The sequence below is a fragment of the Musca domestica genome, unplaced genomic scaffold, assembly GCF_030504385.1.
Source record: "Musca domestica strain aabys unplaced genomic scaffold, Musca_domestica.polishedcontigs.V.1.1 42, whole genome shotgun sequence".
Taxonomy (NCBI): Eukaryota; Metazoa; Arthropoda; class Insecta; order Diptera; family Muscidae; genus Musca; species Musca domestica.
The window spans coordinates 7,636,006-7,648,930 of NW_026712329.1; the positions used below are offsets into that span (position 1 = coordinate 7,636,006).

Consider the following 12,925-nt stretch of genomic DNA (forward strand, 5'->3'; position numbering starts at 1 on the left):
GGGTCTGACATGAATATTTCGAGGAGTTACAAACGGAATGACAAAATTAATATACCCTCCATAGTATGGTGGAGGGTATAAAAACTGCAACAAAGTCAAACTCCATAATTTTAACATTTTTTTTAAATGTTATTGAATGAAAGCAAAAAATTTCGGAAATAGCATCACATTTTAGAAAAAGTTCAATTTTGTTCGAATTGGCGAATGAAACCGTCACACGCTGCTCGAATGTTGCTCTGCGGCATTTTGGCCCATTCCCGGTGAAGCGCATGCGCATCGGCATTCTGGTATTTCTTAGTGCCAACCTTGCTTTCCAAAATACTCCAGACACAGTATTCCAACGGATTGGTATCCGGAGATTTTGGTGGCAATTGTGCGCTGGAAATGAAGCGAGGAACCTCATTTTGTAACCTTTCTTGGGTGTCGCGTGCTGAGTGAGATGGTGCTGAGTCCTGTTGGAATGTCCAAATGTTTGCGTGCCCAAGGCTTTAATACACCCTCCAAAACATTTTCACGATAATATTTGGTATTTATTTTGACGACCATCGGCTGTTATGGCGACCTACACCAACCAAAGGTGCACATTTTCAGCTGACCTCTTTGGCAAGTAAACACGATCATTTAGTTTGTTTGCAAACTTCTGGACAACAAATGTTTTCTCATCGGAGAAAACCATATTCTGCAGTTCATCACTTTGGGCCAAGCGAAGCAACTCTTTAGCTCTTTTGAATCTATGTTCTTTTCGTTGCGGTATAAGTTCTTGCATTTTTTGGAATTTTAATGGCTTTGCCCCGAGCTCTTTTTTCAATATTTGTCAGCCATTGTCAGCGTGTTTCGATCAAGTCGCTTCTTTACTTTTCGAACCATTTCCGCTTATGTTGCTGATTTCTTCCGTCAACTTCCTTGACGTCGGCCTACGCTATCATTATCACGGTAACGAGCGATGGTACGAGACACAAATGTTTAATCATATTTAAATGCTGGAATGCTCTAACGATAGCCACTTGAGGTTTTGTACGCTTGTAAACAATTTAATGAGCTGTCACTGGAATAATTTTAACAGCTGTCGGACGAGTGGCTTAGTAATGACAGCGGTCTGAAGTTGGTTGCAGTTTTTTCATCTCACTCTGTAACATTGCTACTAAGACTTCGGTAAGAGGTTTAGCTTTGATATTTTTAGCGCGGATTGAGTTGAGGTGAGATTTTTGATAAATTCCTACTTTAAGAGCACGAAAAGTGCTAAAAAGTACAACATTGTTATTAAGCGATGGGTAAGAGCCAGAATTTTTGGAAATCACTCTTCTTGTAGGGGACGAAATAAGCAAGAATTTTTGTATTTTAGGTGCCGAAAAATTGTGTGATTTTTTATTGAACGATCGATACGAGAAATAGCTTTGAAATTTTTCGTTCGCACCGTTCTTGCATACGATTTTCGAAAATTTTATTTAAAGGTACTAGAATGAACAAAATTGTACAGCATTATTGTTGAGCGATTAATAAGAGCCTTAAATTTAAATTTCTTTGGAATACAATTTGAGATATAGCGGGAGTTTTCGAAATTCATACCTAATTCGAACGAAGTGTTGTTAAAGTTGCAAAAGTGTACAACGTTGTTATTGAGCGATCAATAAGAGCAGATATTTAAACATTTTTGCGTTTGATTTTTTCTATTTCAAACGCATACTTAAATGATAAGAAAACTTCTAAACTTCTTTATGTATAAGGGCGACACTCTTTAAATCGATCAAATTGAAATTTAGAGAGGGGATTTTCTAGACTACATATTTCAAGAGTAAGATAAGCATTCAAAGTCAAACCGTGTTATTGATCGATGTATTTTATGTAAAAGTAATTACCAAATACTCAAATAGTTCCAAACACGAACGTTTAGAATTTTAGTCTAGATTTTGATCAATTGAGTTTGTTCTTACTCACTTAAAGTCATTTTTGATTTAAGTTTCAATTTCGGCTCTTGATAGCCTATTTATATTTAAAATTACACTAACTTCGAGTGGAAAATGCACTAACTTCGAGTGGAAAAAACCCCTTAAATTGTTCGAATCAAATATGGGACTTATGTCAACAAATTAGCAAAATTCGGAAAATCAAAAGGTACCACAAAATCTATGCCAAATTGTACAGGGTTGCCCATATTCGACGGACCTTTGGGCCCATTCCAATCGACGAGGCTTGTCCGCAGGCAACATTCTTTGTGTCAATTGAATTTTGTACTGGAACAAATGCAAATCAATGCGAATAATCCGTTGTAAAGTGGACCGAGCCATGCCCAACTGCTGAGAACGGCGTTTTTGGGATGTTCTTGGGGAACTCTCAACACTGGCTCGTACGGCAGCGATATTCTCGGCCGATCGCCTTGGTCTACTTTTATATGGCCTCTTCGGATTAGAAAGAGCCTTACCAGTCGAAAATTTTTCGTATAAACGCTTAATGGTGTTCTTAGAAGGCGCACTTCTCACTTTTAATGTTTTAAAAGCACGTTGAGTTTTCACAATTGACTTCTTCTGTTAAATGTAAAGTTAAACTATTTCAGAGCGCTCGCGTGGCGTGTATTGGTTCATGGTAAAAATCAGCTTGGACTGACGCTTCAAACGCGGTATGCCATTAAGCGATGTGACATATCTGTCAAAAGTTATGGCGTTGCCAGATGGGTCCGTCGAATATGGGCAACCCAAAACATGTATTGAACATTTTCATAGAGAAAAAAAATATATGTCCTCCGACAACAATGTGTCGCCAAATTAAAGAAAATTAATTGAGAAAGTGTATCTGAATTAAATATATTATGTATAGGGAGGTATCAATAGTCAATAACAAATAGTAAAGATGTACTGAAGTTTTTATATCTATAGAGTACCCGAAACGTAAATTTACAATTTATTCGATTCCTGGAGCGTTCAAAAAATAAAAGCGCACACTGTAGCCATCTTTCGATCACCAATGGTAAAGAACGCCATCTAGTTGAGATAACTGTATCTAGTTGAAAGTGAAAGTCCAACATTTTGAAGAATTAAATTTGGAAAATAAAATTTAGTACTCTTATTTTTGGGGTTACCCAAGAGTCTTAGATACATTTAAGAGCTTAAATATATTTAACGCCAAAGCAAAATATCCTGAAATTTCACGAATTTTTGAAATTCTTTTCTGATTTTTTTTATAAATTTTGGGTAAAATTTGTTTCAGGACATTTAGAGTCTATCCAGCCGACTTCGACTCTCGAAGGATATACAATGTGTTCCAAAATTTCCACATCGTAATATATGCTTGACAAAGCTTAGGCAGAGTTCGAATATGGGCAATATTGGTCCTCTTCTACTGGCAACTCTCCCACAAAAGTTGAAAATTATCAAAATATTATATAAATTTCATATGAAGCGTATGTATACGTCTTGTACCTCCCATCGACAAGGGTCAAAAATGTTTAAGAATGGACCGATGTATTCCATTTTTACACTTTGTCTAATACTGATATAAATATTGGGATATACAAAAAATATTAATATCCAATTTTTGCGATTACTTATTAATTAAATTTTTTATATTTTGTGAAAGAAGTACCATAAGGAGTGGATCGATTCATTAACATTAGAGTTATGGTTCATGGTTATGGTTCTAGTGAGATACACTAAGTTTGAAGTAAGAGAATTGTAATTATTACACATTGTGGGGGAGGTGTCAGAATTAATTTGTCGAAAAAATCCATATCAGATCCAAGATCAGATCTTGAATTGAGATATACTTAGTTGAAGATATCCTTAGTTTAAAGGGAATCACATACTTTAAGGGTTATAAATATTCTCAATTGTAACCCTTTGTGGGGGAGTTACCATAAGGAGAGGTCCGCTGTATCGCAACTTCACACAAGATCTTGTGTTGATAATAATCTTGGCATGACCGAAATTTGAAGACAATCGAACTCTTATTTGACATTTTATCGGAACTAGGATCATACGAAATTTTAAAGGTACCGTTATTTCGATTATGCAAGGTTTGGCCATATACATACATACGCCTTCTGTAGGCATATGGCTGAGAGTATAATAATTAACATCTTATAAAGGAAAATCTGTAATTCACCTTTTTAAGTCGTATAGTGACAGAAAACAACATGTACAATAAAATTCGGCACAATGTTTTCAATTTTTCCTATTTCAATATAAATAGATGGCCCTATCCGCTGAACAAAAATATACAACCGATTCGAGGTATTTGATACTTCCTTCATGATGTTGCAAACGGAAAAATAATTATTATAAATTTTACATTTTTTAATTAATTAAAACAAGTTGGTGAAAAATATGTTGAAAACAATATAAACTTCCTGCGTTGTTTAGCTAAGATCTTGCAATGGGACCGAATGTATGCAACCCAGTTAACCCAGCAACCCTGGGCCACAATAAATCATTAACTATAAGATTAGAAAAAAGAGTGCAAGGAAGGGAGGGAGGTAGAGAGTGAGAGAGAAATAAAGGTGTTCACGTTATCGTATTGCAGTGACTTCCAAATACAAAAAATGTTACAACTGACCCTCAGAGAATGGAAATATAATTTTTGAAAGTAGACAAGCAACCCGTCCAGTAGTCAATAATCGACACGCGCTGTGTGGTTTATTGACTTCTAGAGTTTCAGCAGCTACAAAAACAATAAACCATAAGAAAATTGCAATACATAGAACGGACGTGGAAATGTTCATACAAGAATATTCCGGTAGATGTGGTGGGGAGGGAAGTCAAAAACCAAACTCTCCCACTAAAAACGGCAAACACTCTTGAATAGCGCTAGCAAGAGAGAAAGAGTTTTCGGCTGCGATTTGATTTGATTGGCAGAATGAACATAGCTGCAACAGGCAATGGTCAAATGTAAAAAGGTTGTTTGGTAATTCTAACTCAATTCAGTTGAATTGAAGTAAACGAAGCGGGGGCAAAGCAATATACCTGCACACATACATGACAACAACGAATGGTAAGCTATTTGCTCCAACAACGACGAATGGGGCGAAATAAAAAAAAAAACATCCACCATCAATATCAGTATTTGGCCTCACAGCATCCATCTGTTTTTTGTTGCCTGGCCCGGCATCGACCGACACCAGCTTGAATGGACATTTTATATGATGGTGATTTTGTTACCTCGAAGACATCCGTTTTTAAGCTGATTTTCCGTTCTATTTATCGGTTACAGTTGCAAGTCTGCTTTGCCGACAGTTTACCTGCCTGCCACCTTGCTCAGAGTAGGTTTTTATTCTCTAGCTGTATTGTAGTTTTGTTGTTGTTGTTGTCGTATTTTGCATGAGCTTATTACCCGGTCAATACACAACTCAATAATGGTCAAAAAGAAGTAGAAAACCCAATCAAAGCTAATAACATTTGTTACGGCGTTGTACAACCTTATTTTTGCAATCGTAACAGAGGTTGAGAGCTCTTGAGCAAGTGCGAAATTTGCTTAGTGGAAATGTGATTGCTCGTATTATGAGAGGCATGAATGACACTGGACAACACCAAAACTTTATTGCAGGGAAAATTCTGCAGATAAATAAAGTAGAGATAAAAAGAAGAAACGTGAATCGGCGTTTTTTTTAAAGTTTACATCGAAAAGTAACCAAAAACAGAGGGGAAATTTCCCCACTAGCACACTTTTGGAAATTTTCGGATTGAGATTCCTCGGAATACCAACATTCTAGGTATATATTAGTTTCGGAAATATTACAAATAAAATATGAGAATATTTTGATCAAAAATGTAAACCTCGAGCGAGTCAACAAAGGTGTCTTTTTGATCATTTTTTGTAAAATATAATTAAAAATTTCCTTTAAACGGCATTTTTCATAAAATTTTAAAATAGGTCCTAGAAGACGTCAAGAGTCAAAATCTTTCCTTAACGTCTAGAGTTCATTTAGGGTTAAAGCCGTACTTATTGTGAGTTTGTGCAAAAATATCAAACAAAGCCTCATTTTAGAAGGATGATGTCATATAAATAAATGGTCTTCATCAATTTTGCTTTAAGTCGCGACAGGAAAGAAATCTCTATTTCCACTGTAAACCAAAAAATAATTGTATATTTCTAAAAAAAAATCTAGAAAATATTTGCTAATTTTTTGATCATTATTTCCTTGGACTATCCCGAGTTGACTCATGAGAGTAACATAAAATTTCGTTTTAGGCGAAAGGTGTCAGAAGAAGAAATATTCTGCACAAAGTTTCACTTTAAATATCAGAAAAAAAAACGTATACAGAGTGAGATGAAAACACTGCAACCAACTTCAGACTGCTGTCATTTCTAAGTCACTCGTCCGACAGCTGTTAAAATTATTCCAGTGACAGCTCATTATATTGTTTACAAGCGAATGAAAGCATTTTGGTGAGAATTTTCCAGAAAAAAGTTATTTTTGATGAAATTCAAGCGTGATAGTGTGATTTCTTTATATTTGGCTGGAAAGCCACAAGTGACCATCTAACGATAGCACTCCAGCATTTAAATGTGAATAACTCTTTTGTGTCTCGTACCATCTCTCGGTACCGTGATACTGGTAGCGTAGCCCGACGTCAAGGAAGTGGACGGAAGAAAACAGAAACATCAGCAGAAATGTTTAGAAAGTAAAGAAGAGACTTGATCGGATCTCGCGTCGCAGTGGCCGAAAAATGGCTCGTGAGCTGAACATATCGCAATATTCCATTCGGCAAATATGGAAAAAAATGAGTTCGGGGTAAAACCATTGAAACTCCAAAAAGTGCAAGACAAACACCGCAGCAGAAACAAAATAGACTCAAAAGAGTTAAAGCGTTGCTCCACTTGGCCGATAGTGGTGAACTGCCGAATTTGGTTTTTTCCGATAAGAAAACATACGTTGTTCAGCAGTTTGTAAACAAGCTAAATTATCGTGTTTACTTGCCAAAGAGGTCAGCTGAAAATGTGCGCCTTCGGTTGGCCACCAGAACTCAAGCGCCGGTTATGGTGATGGTGTGAATCGCTATAACAGCCGATGATCGCTCTCGGCTCGTATTAATCGACCGTGGCATCAGAATAAATGCCGAATATTATGGAAAAAAATATTCTGGAGGGTGTATTAAAGCCTTGAGCATGCAAACATTTTGGCCGCAGACTTTGGACTTTCCAACAGGACTCAGCACCATCGCAATCAGCACGCGCTACCCAAGAATGGTTACAAAATGAGGTTCCACCCTTTATTTCCAGCGAACAATGGCCACAAAAAGCTCCGGACTCCAATCCGTTGGACTATTATGTCTGAAGTATTTTGGAAAACAAGGTTGGCACTAAAAAATACCAAAATGTCGGTTACCTCAAGCAAGCGTTTCGCCGGGAATGGACGAAAATATCGCAGAACAACATTCGGGCAGCGTGTGACCGCTTCATTGGTAGTTTGAAGGCCATAATTCCTGCTAAAGGTGAACAAATCTAAACTTATTCTAAAATTTGATGCTATTTCCGACATTTTTTGCTTTCATTCAGAAAAATTAAAAAAAAATGTAAAAATTATGGCGGGAATGGGAAAAAAATACCGCAGGGCAACATTCGGGCAGCGTGTGACGGTATCATTGGCCGTTTGAAGGCCATAATTCGTTACAAAGGTGACCAATTCGAACAAATCTAAAATTATTCTAAAATTTGATGCTACTTCCGACATTTTCTACTTTCATTAAATAAAATTTAAAAAAAAAAATGTAAAAATTATGGCCTTTGACTTTGTTGCAGTTTTTTTATCTCACCCTGTACATATCGCTTTAGGTGCATTAAATATGTAAAATCGCCCGAAAGTATTATGGGATCTATATCCAAATCTGAACCGATTTCAATATAATTTGACAAATTTATTTTCCGATCAAAATCTCGTCACACATTCCAAATTTCATTGGGATCGAACATACATAGGTGCATCTAATAAACGAAATCGGTGGAAAATATATGTGGGAGCTATATCCAAATCTGAACCGATTTAAATATAATTTAGCAAACAAATTTTTTAGACAAATTCCGTCACACATTCCAAATTTCATTGAAATATGTCTTACACTGCGTGTTTTAGACATCAAATACATGAAATCGGCCGAAAATCTATATAGGAGCTATATACAAATCTGAACCGATTTCAATATAATTTGGCCAATTTAATTTTGTTTCAAATTCCGTTACGCATTCCAAATTTGGAGGCTGTATCTGTAATCGATCAATAGATATGTGCATATGAAAACGTAATTTTTGGAAGGCACATCTGGTTCTGATGATATATCTTCAGTTCCAAGTGGAATATCTAAAATTTATATAGTCTATGTTATAATTGCAGTAACTTAAAATTTTTCAGGAAAATCTGTTCAGCTGTTTTCGAGTCCATCAATCACAAACAAACATACACACATTTTCCTCTTTTTAGATACAGATTAGTACTCGTGGATCTGGGGTTTTTAAAAATATTATTTTTCATCAGAGCTAAAATTGTTGATTTTTTGGAAATATATTATTTTAATCAAATATATATATTTTTTTATATACAAATATATTTTTCAATTTTTTTTCTTGATTTCAATCAAATCTAAAAGTTGAAAATTTAAAAGAAAATCGTAATTTTCGTGTATATAAATATGTTAAACGACTTTCCATGCGATAATGATGGATTCAAACAAAAAATGAAGGCCAGTCCTAATCATAATAAAGGTTAGAAACACTAGGTCTCTCTGGATGAAAAATAAAATTTTATGAAGCTAGTCGTGTCTCGAAGAAGTTTAATTTTTTTAAATATTTTTCAAGGTTTATTTTCATTGAAAAATCATAAAAATTGCAGTACATAATTATATATAAACGTTTAAAAGGGCTAAGAAAGGCAACAAACAAGTGGACACCCCTGACTTTCAAAATAAATCTAATACAATTTATTTATGACAAGGATCCTACACCCATACAAAGAACTTTACATATGGAAATAGATGTTAATAGAATTTATTAAATATAATTATGTTTCATATTTTTTATTATACCAAAAAAAAGGCTAACAACTAATGGGATTTTCTTTGGAAAAAGGTGGCGTTTAGAAATGTAACAAGGGATAACTTAATGTGTATGTGAGGGTGTCTGGGAGAAAAATTGAATTTTCCCTTACAACAAGAAGAAGAAAACATTTTTTATTACAAATCAAATTATGAATGGAAAAAACATGTAATTAGGAAACACAATAAGAATTTTAAATGAAAGTTGACAAAGAATAACAACTAGGAAATGTCCATAAAACCAACAACAACAACAATGCTAGGAAGAGAATATCTTTATTAAAATACTTTATTATGACCCAGTGGAGATTCCAGGGAATTTCTTGGGAAAACATAACTGAAATTATTCTCCATTGAAAGAGGAGCGTGGTGTGCGTCTTGTGTTTTTTTTTTTTTTTTATAAAAAATATAGAAAATATAGAAAAAAGAAAAACATGTTTTTATTGCCGTTGTTATTGTTGTCCATTACCAGTAAATGAAACACTTGATTGTTTCGTGAGCTGTCTGTCTGGTTGGTTGGTTGTTTGGTCGCTTGCGGTGGTGTCTGTCCATCACTGCATTTGATGGCTGGTCCGGTGTGGTTCGTGTGGCATTGTCATCCTCATTTACACTTGTTCTTTGTCAGTAATATTGTCATTTATTGCCTGTCCGCACAGTCCATCATTGAGCGTGTGGCGCCTCCGGCTTCTTAATATGCCAAAAACGTTTCCTCACTTACATTGCTCGACTCAATTCAATTTGTTTCGATTCAATTCAATTCGATACGATTTGAATTGTATCGATCAGCAAGCCTCTATTCCCCTGGCCTTCTCTCTTGCTGTTAGCGTTGGAATGCATAACCTAACACAATACCTGAGAGTTCTTTGGAAGTGGGGGTAATAACAAAAAGTTATCAAATGATTTTCTTTTTTTTAATTCAAAACCACAAACAAAAATCCCTGCACGTATTGATCACATAATGATGTCCAGTCGGAAAATTTTTCCCAATAATACCACTTACCTTTTTGTAATATATCCACATGTTCCCAGAGAATATCACCAGTGTAGGGTGGTGTTATTGCCAGGAATCTCTCTTTGCCTAATTCAATCATATCACGTCCTTTCAGATTTCTGAATGGCTCCATATCCATGGTAAGGGAGAATTCCTTTACGGCCCAATTGAGCCAATACAGAACATGTTCTTCAGTCCATTCGCGGGGATCTAAAAGGTAAATTAAAAAAAAAAAACAAGTAATAAAAATTAAAATAAAAAAAGACAAATAATTTAACAAATAAGTGATAATAACAAGGAATGAAGGCGTCAAGGGGGGCGTTAGCAGGGGCCTAAAAACCCAAAATGTTTATTGTTAATTAAATAACAATAACTTTAATTTGATCATGTTTTTTTCTTCTCCTCGAAAGAAAAAAACGTCATACACACACAATTATCAAAGGAATATTAAGTGTCATTTGGGCCAAGAAGTCCGACTTGGGGTGGTTGTAATGTTGGTTTATGGCAAAGTCTGGCCATTGTAACCAACTGCATAATACTATTGTGGGAAATATTTCCCAAAATGAAAATTATATGTATTTTTAATTGTCTGTATTTACAAGCATAATTGTTTAATTGTTCACAGCTTATTATGGCATTTTCTTTCCAATTATTCCAAACATATGTAAATTATTTCTATGTTGTCTTCAAATATTTAATTACAACAAATAGTTTTCTTGTAAGTTCTAAGAAAACAAGCCGATAATGAATTTTTATTGTAATTTTATGATTTCAATTACAACTTCTTGCCAGAAATGATTTGAAGGAGAAATAAGGCAATTTGGAAATCCTATGGTTGCAATGGGGAAAAGAGAAACTATCTTGATTATTGTATTATTGCTTTGGAGGGTATATTATGACTTTGAGAAGACTTAGATATAAAATAGCATGAATTATATATATGGGAACTATATGTAAATCTGAGGGGCCCATATCTCAAATCGGATGAAAGTTATATGTGGGAGTTATATCTACAGGGTGATATAAAAAATCTGCAACAATATCAAATGCAATAATTTTTACATTTTTTAAAAATTTTATTAAATGAAAGCAAAAAATGTCGAAAGTAGCATCTAATTTTAGAATAATTTTAGATTTGTTCGAATTGGTCACCGTTGACAGGGATTATGGCCTTCAAATGGCCAATGAAACCGTCACACGCTGTCCGAATGTTGTTCTGCGGTATTTTGGCTCATTCCCGGCGAAGCGCTTGCTTGAGGCGATCGACACTTTGGAGTTTTTTAGTGCCAACCTTGCTTTCCAAAATACTCCAGACACAATAGTCCAACGGATTGGTATCCGGAGATTTTGGTGGCCATTTTGCGCTGGAAATGAAGCGAGGAACCTAATTTTGTTACCATTCATGGGTGGCGCGTGCTGAGTGCGATGGTGCTGAGTCCTGTTAGAATGTCCAAGTTCTGCGGCCAAAATGTTTGTGTGCCCAAGGCTTTAATACACCCTCCAGGATATTTTCCAAATAATATTTGGCATTTATTCTGATGCCACGGTCGATAAATACGAGCGGAGAGCGACCATCGGCTGTTATGGCGGCCCACACCATCACCATGGCCGGCGTTGAGTTCTGCTGGCCAACCGAAGCTGACCTCTTTGGCAAGTAAACACGAGTATTTCGTTTGTTAAAAAAAGCAAATTCGGCAGTTCACCACTTTCGACCAAGCGAAGCAACTCTTTAGCTCTTTTGAGTCTATTTTCTTTCTGTTGAACTTTTTGGAATTTCAATGGCTTTACCCCGAGCTTATTTTTCAATATTTGGCGAATGGAATATTGCAATTTGTTCAGCTCCCTAGCCATTTTTCGGTCACTGCTACACGGGCTTCTATCATGTAGCTTCTTTACTTTTTGAACCATTTCTGCTGATGTAGCTGTTTTCTTCCGTCTACTTCATTGACGATGGGCTACGCCATTACGGTAAGGCTATTAAAAGATTTATTCACATTTAAATGCTGACGATATCTACTTGTGATTTTCCAGTCAAATGTAAAGAAATCACTCTATCACGATTGAATTCCATCACGAATAACTTTTTTCTGGAAAATTCTCACCAAAATGTCACTGTAATAATTTTAACAGCTGTCGGACGATTGCCTTAAAAATAAATGGTTGTAGTTTTTTTCATCTCATCTGTAAATATTGCAACGTGCCAAATTTGGAATCTATCGATGCTACATCCTACACATTATATGAGATATGTAACCAATTTTGGAAAGTTGTGATCCTTTGTGGGGGAGGTACCAGGATGGGTACCTTTACACCAGATCTTGTGTTGGAAGAAATATGGGGATGTTTGAAATTTGAAGAACATCGGATGCCTTTTTCGCATTTTAGTTATAATTATTTAAAAATGTGTACCCCTTGTGAGGGAGGTACCAGATGGATTGGTCCGATGTATTCCATATTTACGCTAGATTTTGTGTTGGAAGAAATATCAGGAAGCGCATACGAATTTTTTTTCATAGGCTGTAGTACCCATTACGAACATTAAATACGAAATTTGTAACAATTGCGGTGAATAATGTCGCAAAAATCATGAAAATACCGAGTATCGGGAGGTACCGTCAAATGGGGGTTACCCGAAGACGTGGATCTACATACGAAATTTTTTGCCATAGGTTGTAGTACCCATTATGATCTTTCAATACGAAACTTGAAATTATTCCGGTGAATAGTGTTGCTGAAATCATCAAAATACGGACTATCGGGAGATACCGTTATATGGGGGCTATACTAAAACGTGGACCGAAGGACATCGCTAGATCGTCTTAGAATTTTACGCTGATCCAGAATATTTATACTTTGTGGTTATGAATATTTCGAGGAGTTACCAACGGAATGACAAAGCTAATATACCCTCCATTGAATG

The 12,925-nt window shown here is 35.6% G+C and overlaps 1 protein-coding gene across 3 annotated transcripts in view; it reads right to left on the bottom strand.

Moving 5' to 3' along the window:
* LOC101897626 (ETS-like protein pointed) overlaps positions 1-12,925 on the bottom strand; it is a 305,487-nt gene that overhangs the window by 94,915 nt on the left and 197,647 nt on the right. For all 3 annotated transcript variants that reach the window (XM_059126975.1, XM_059126976.1, XM_059126977.1), the window contains one exon: positions 10,015-10,215. In XM_059126975.1, the coding sequence (XP_058982958.1) occupies positions 10,015-10,215 (201 nt within the window). The remainder of the gene's footprint in view (positions 1-10,014; positions 10,216-12,925) is intronic.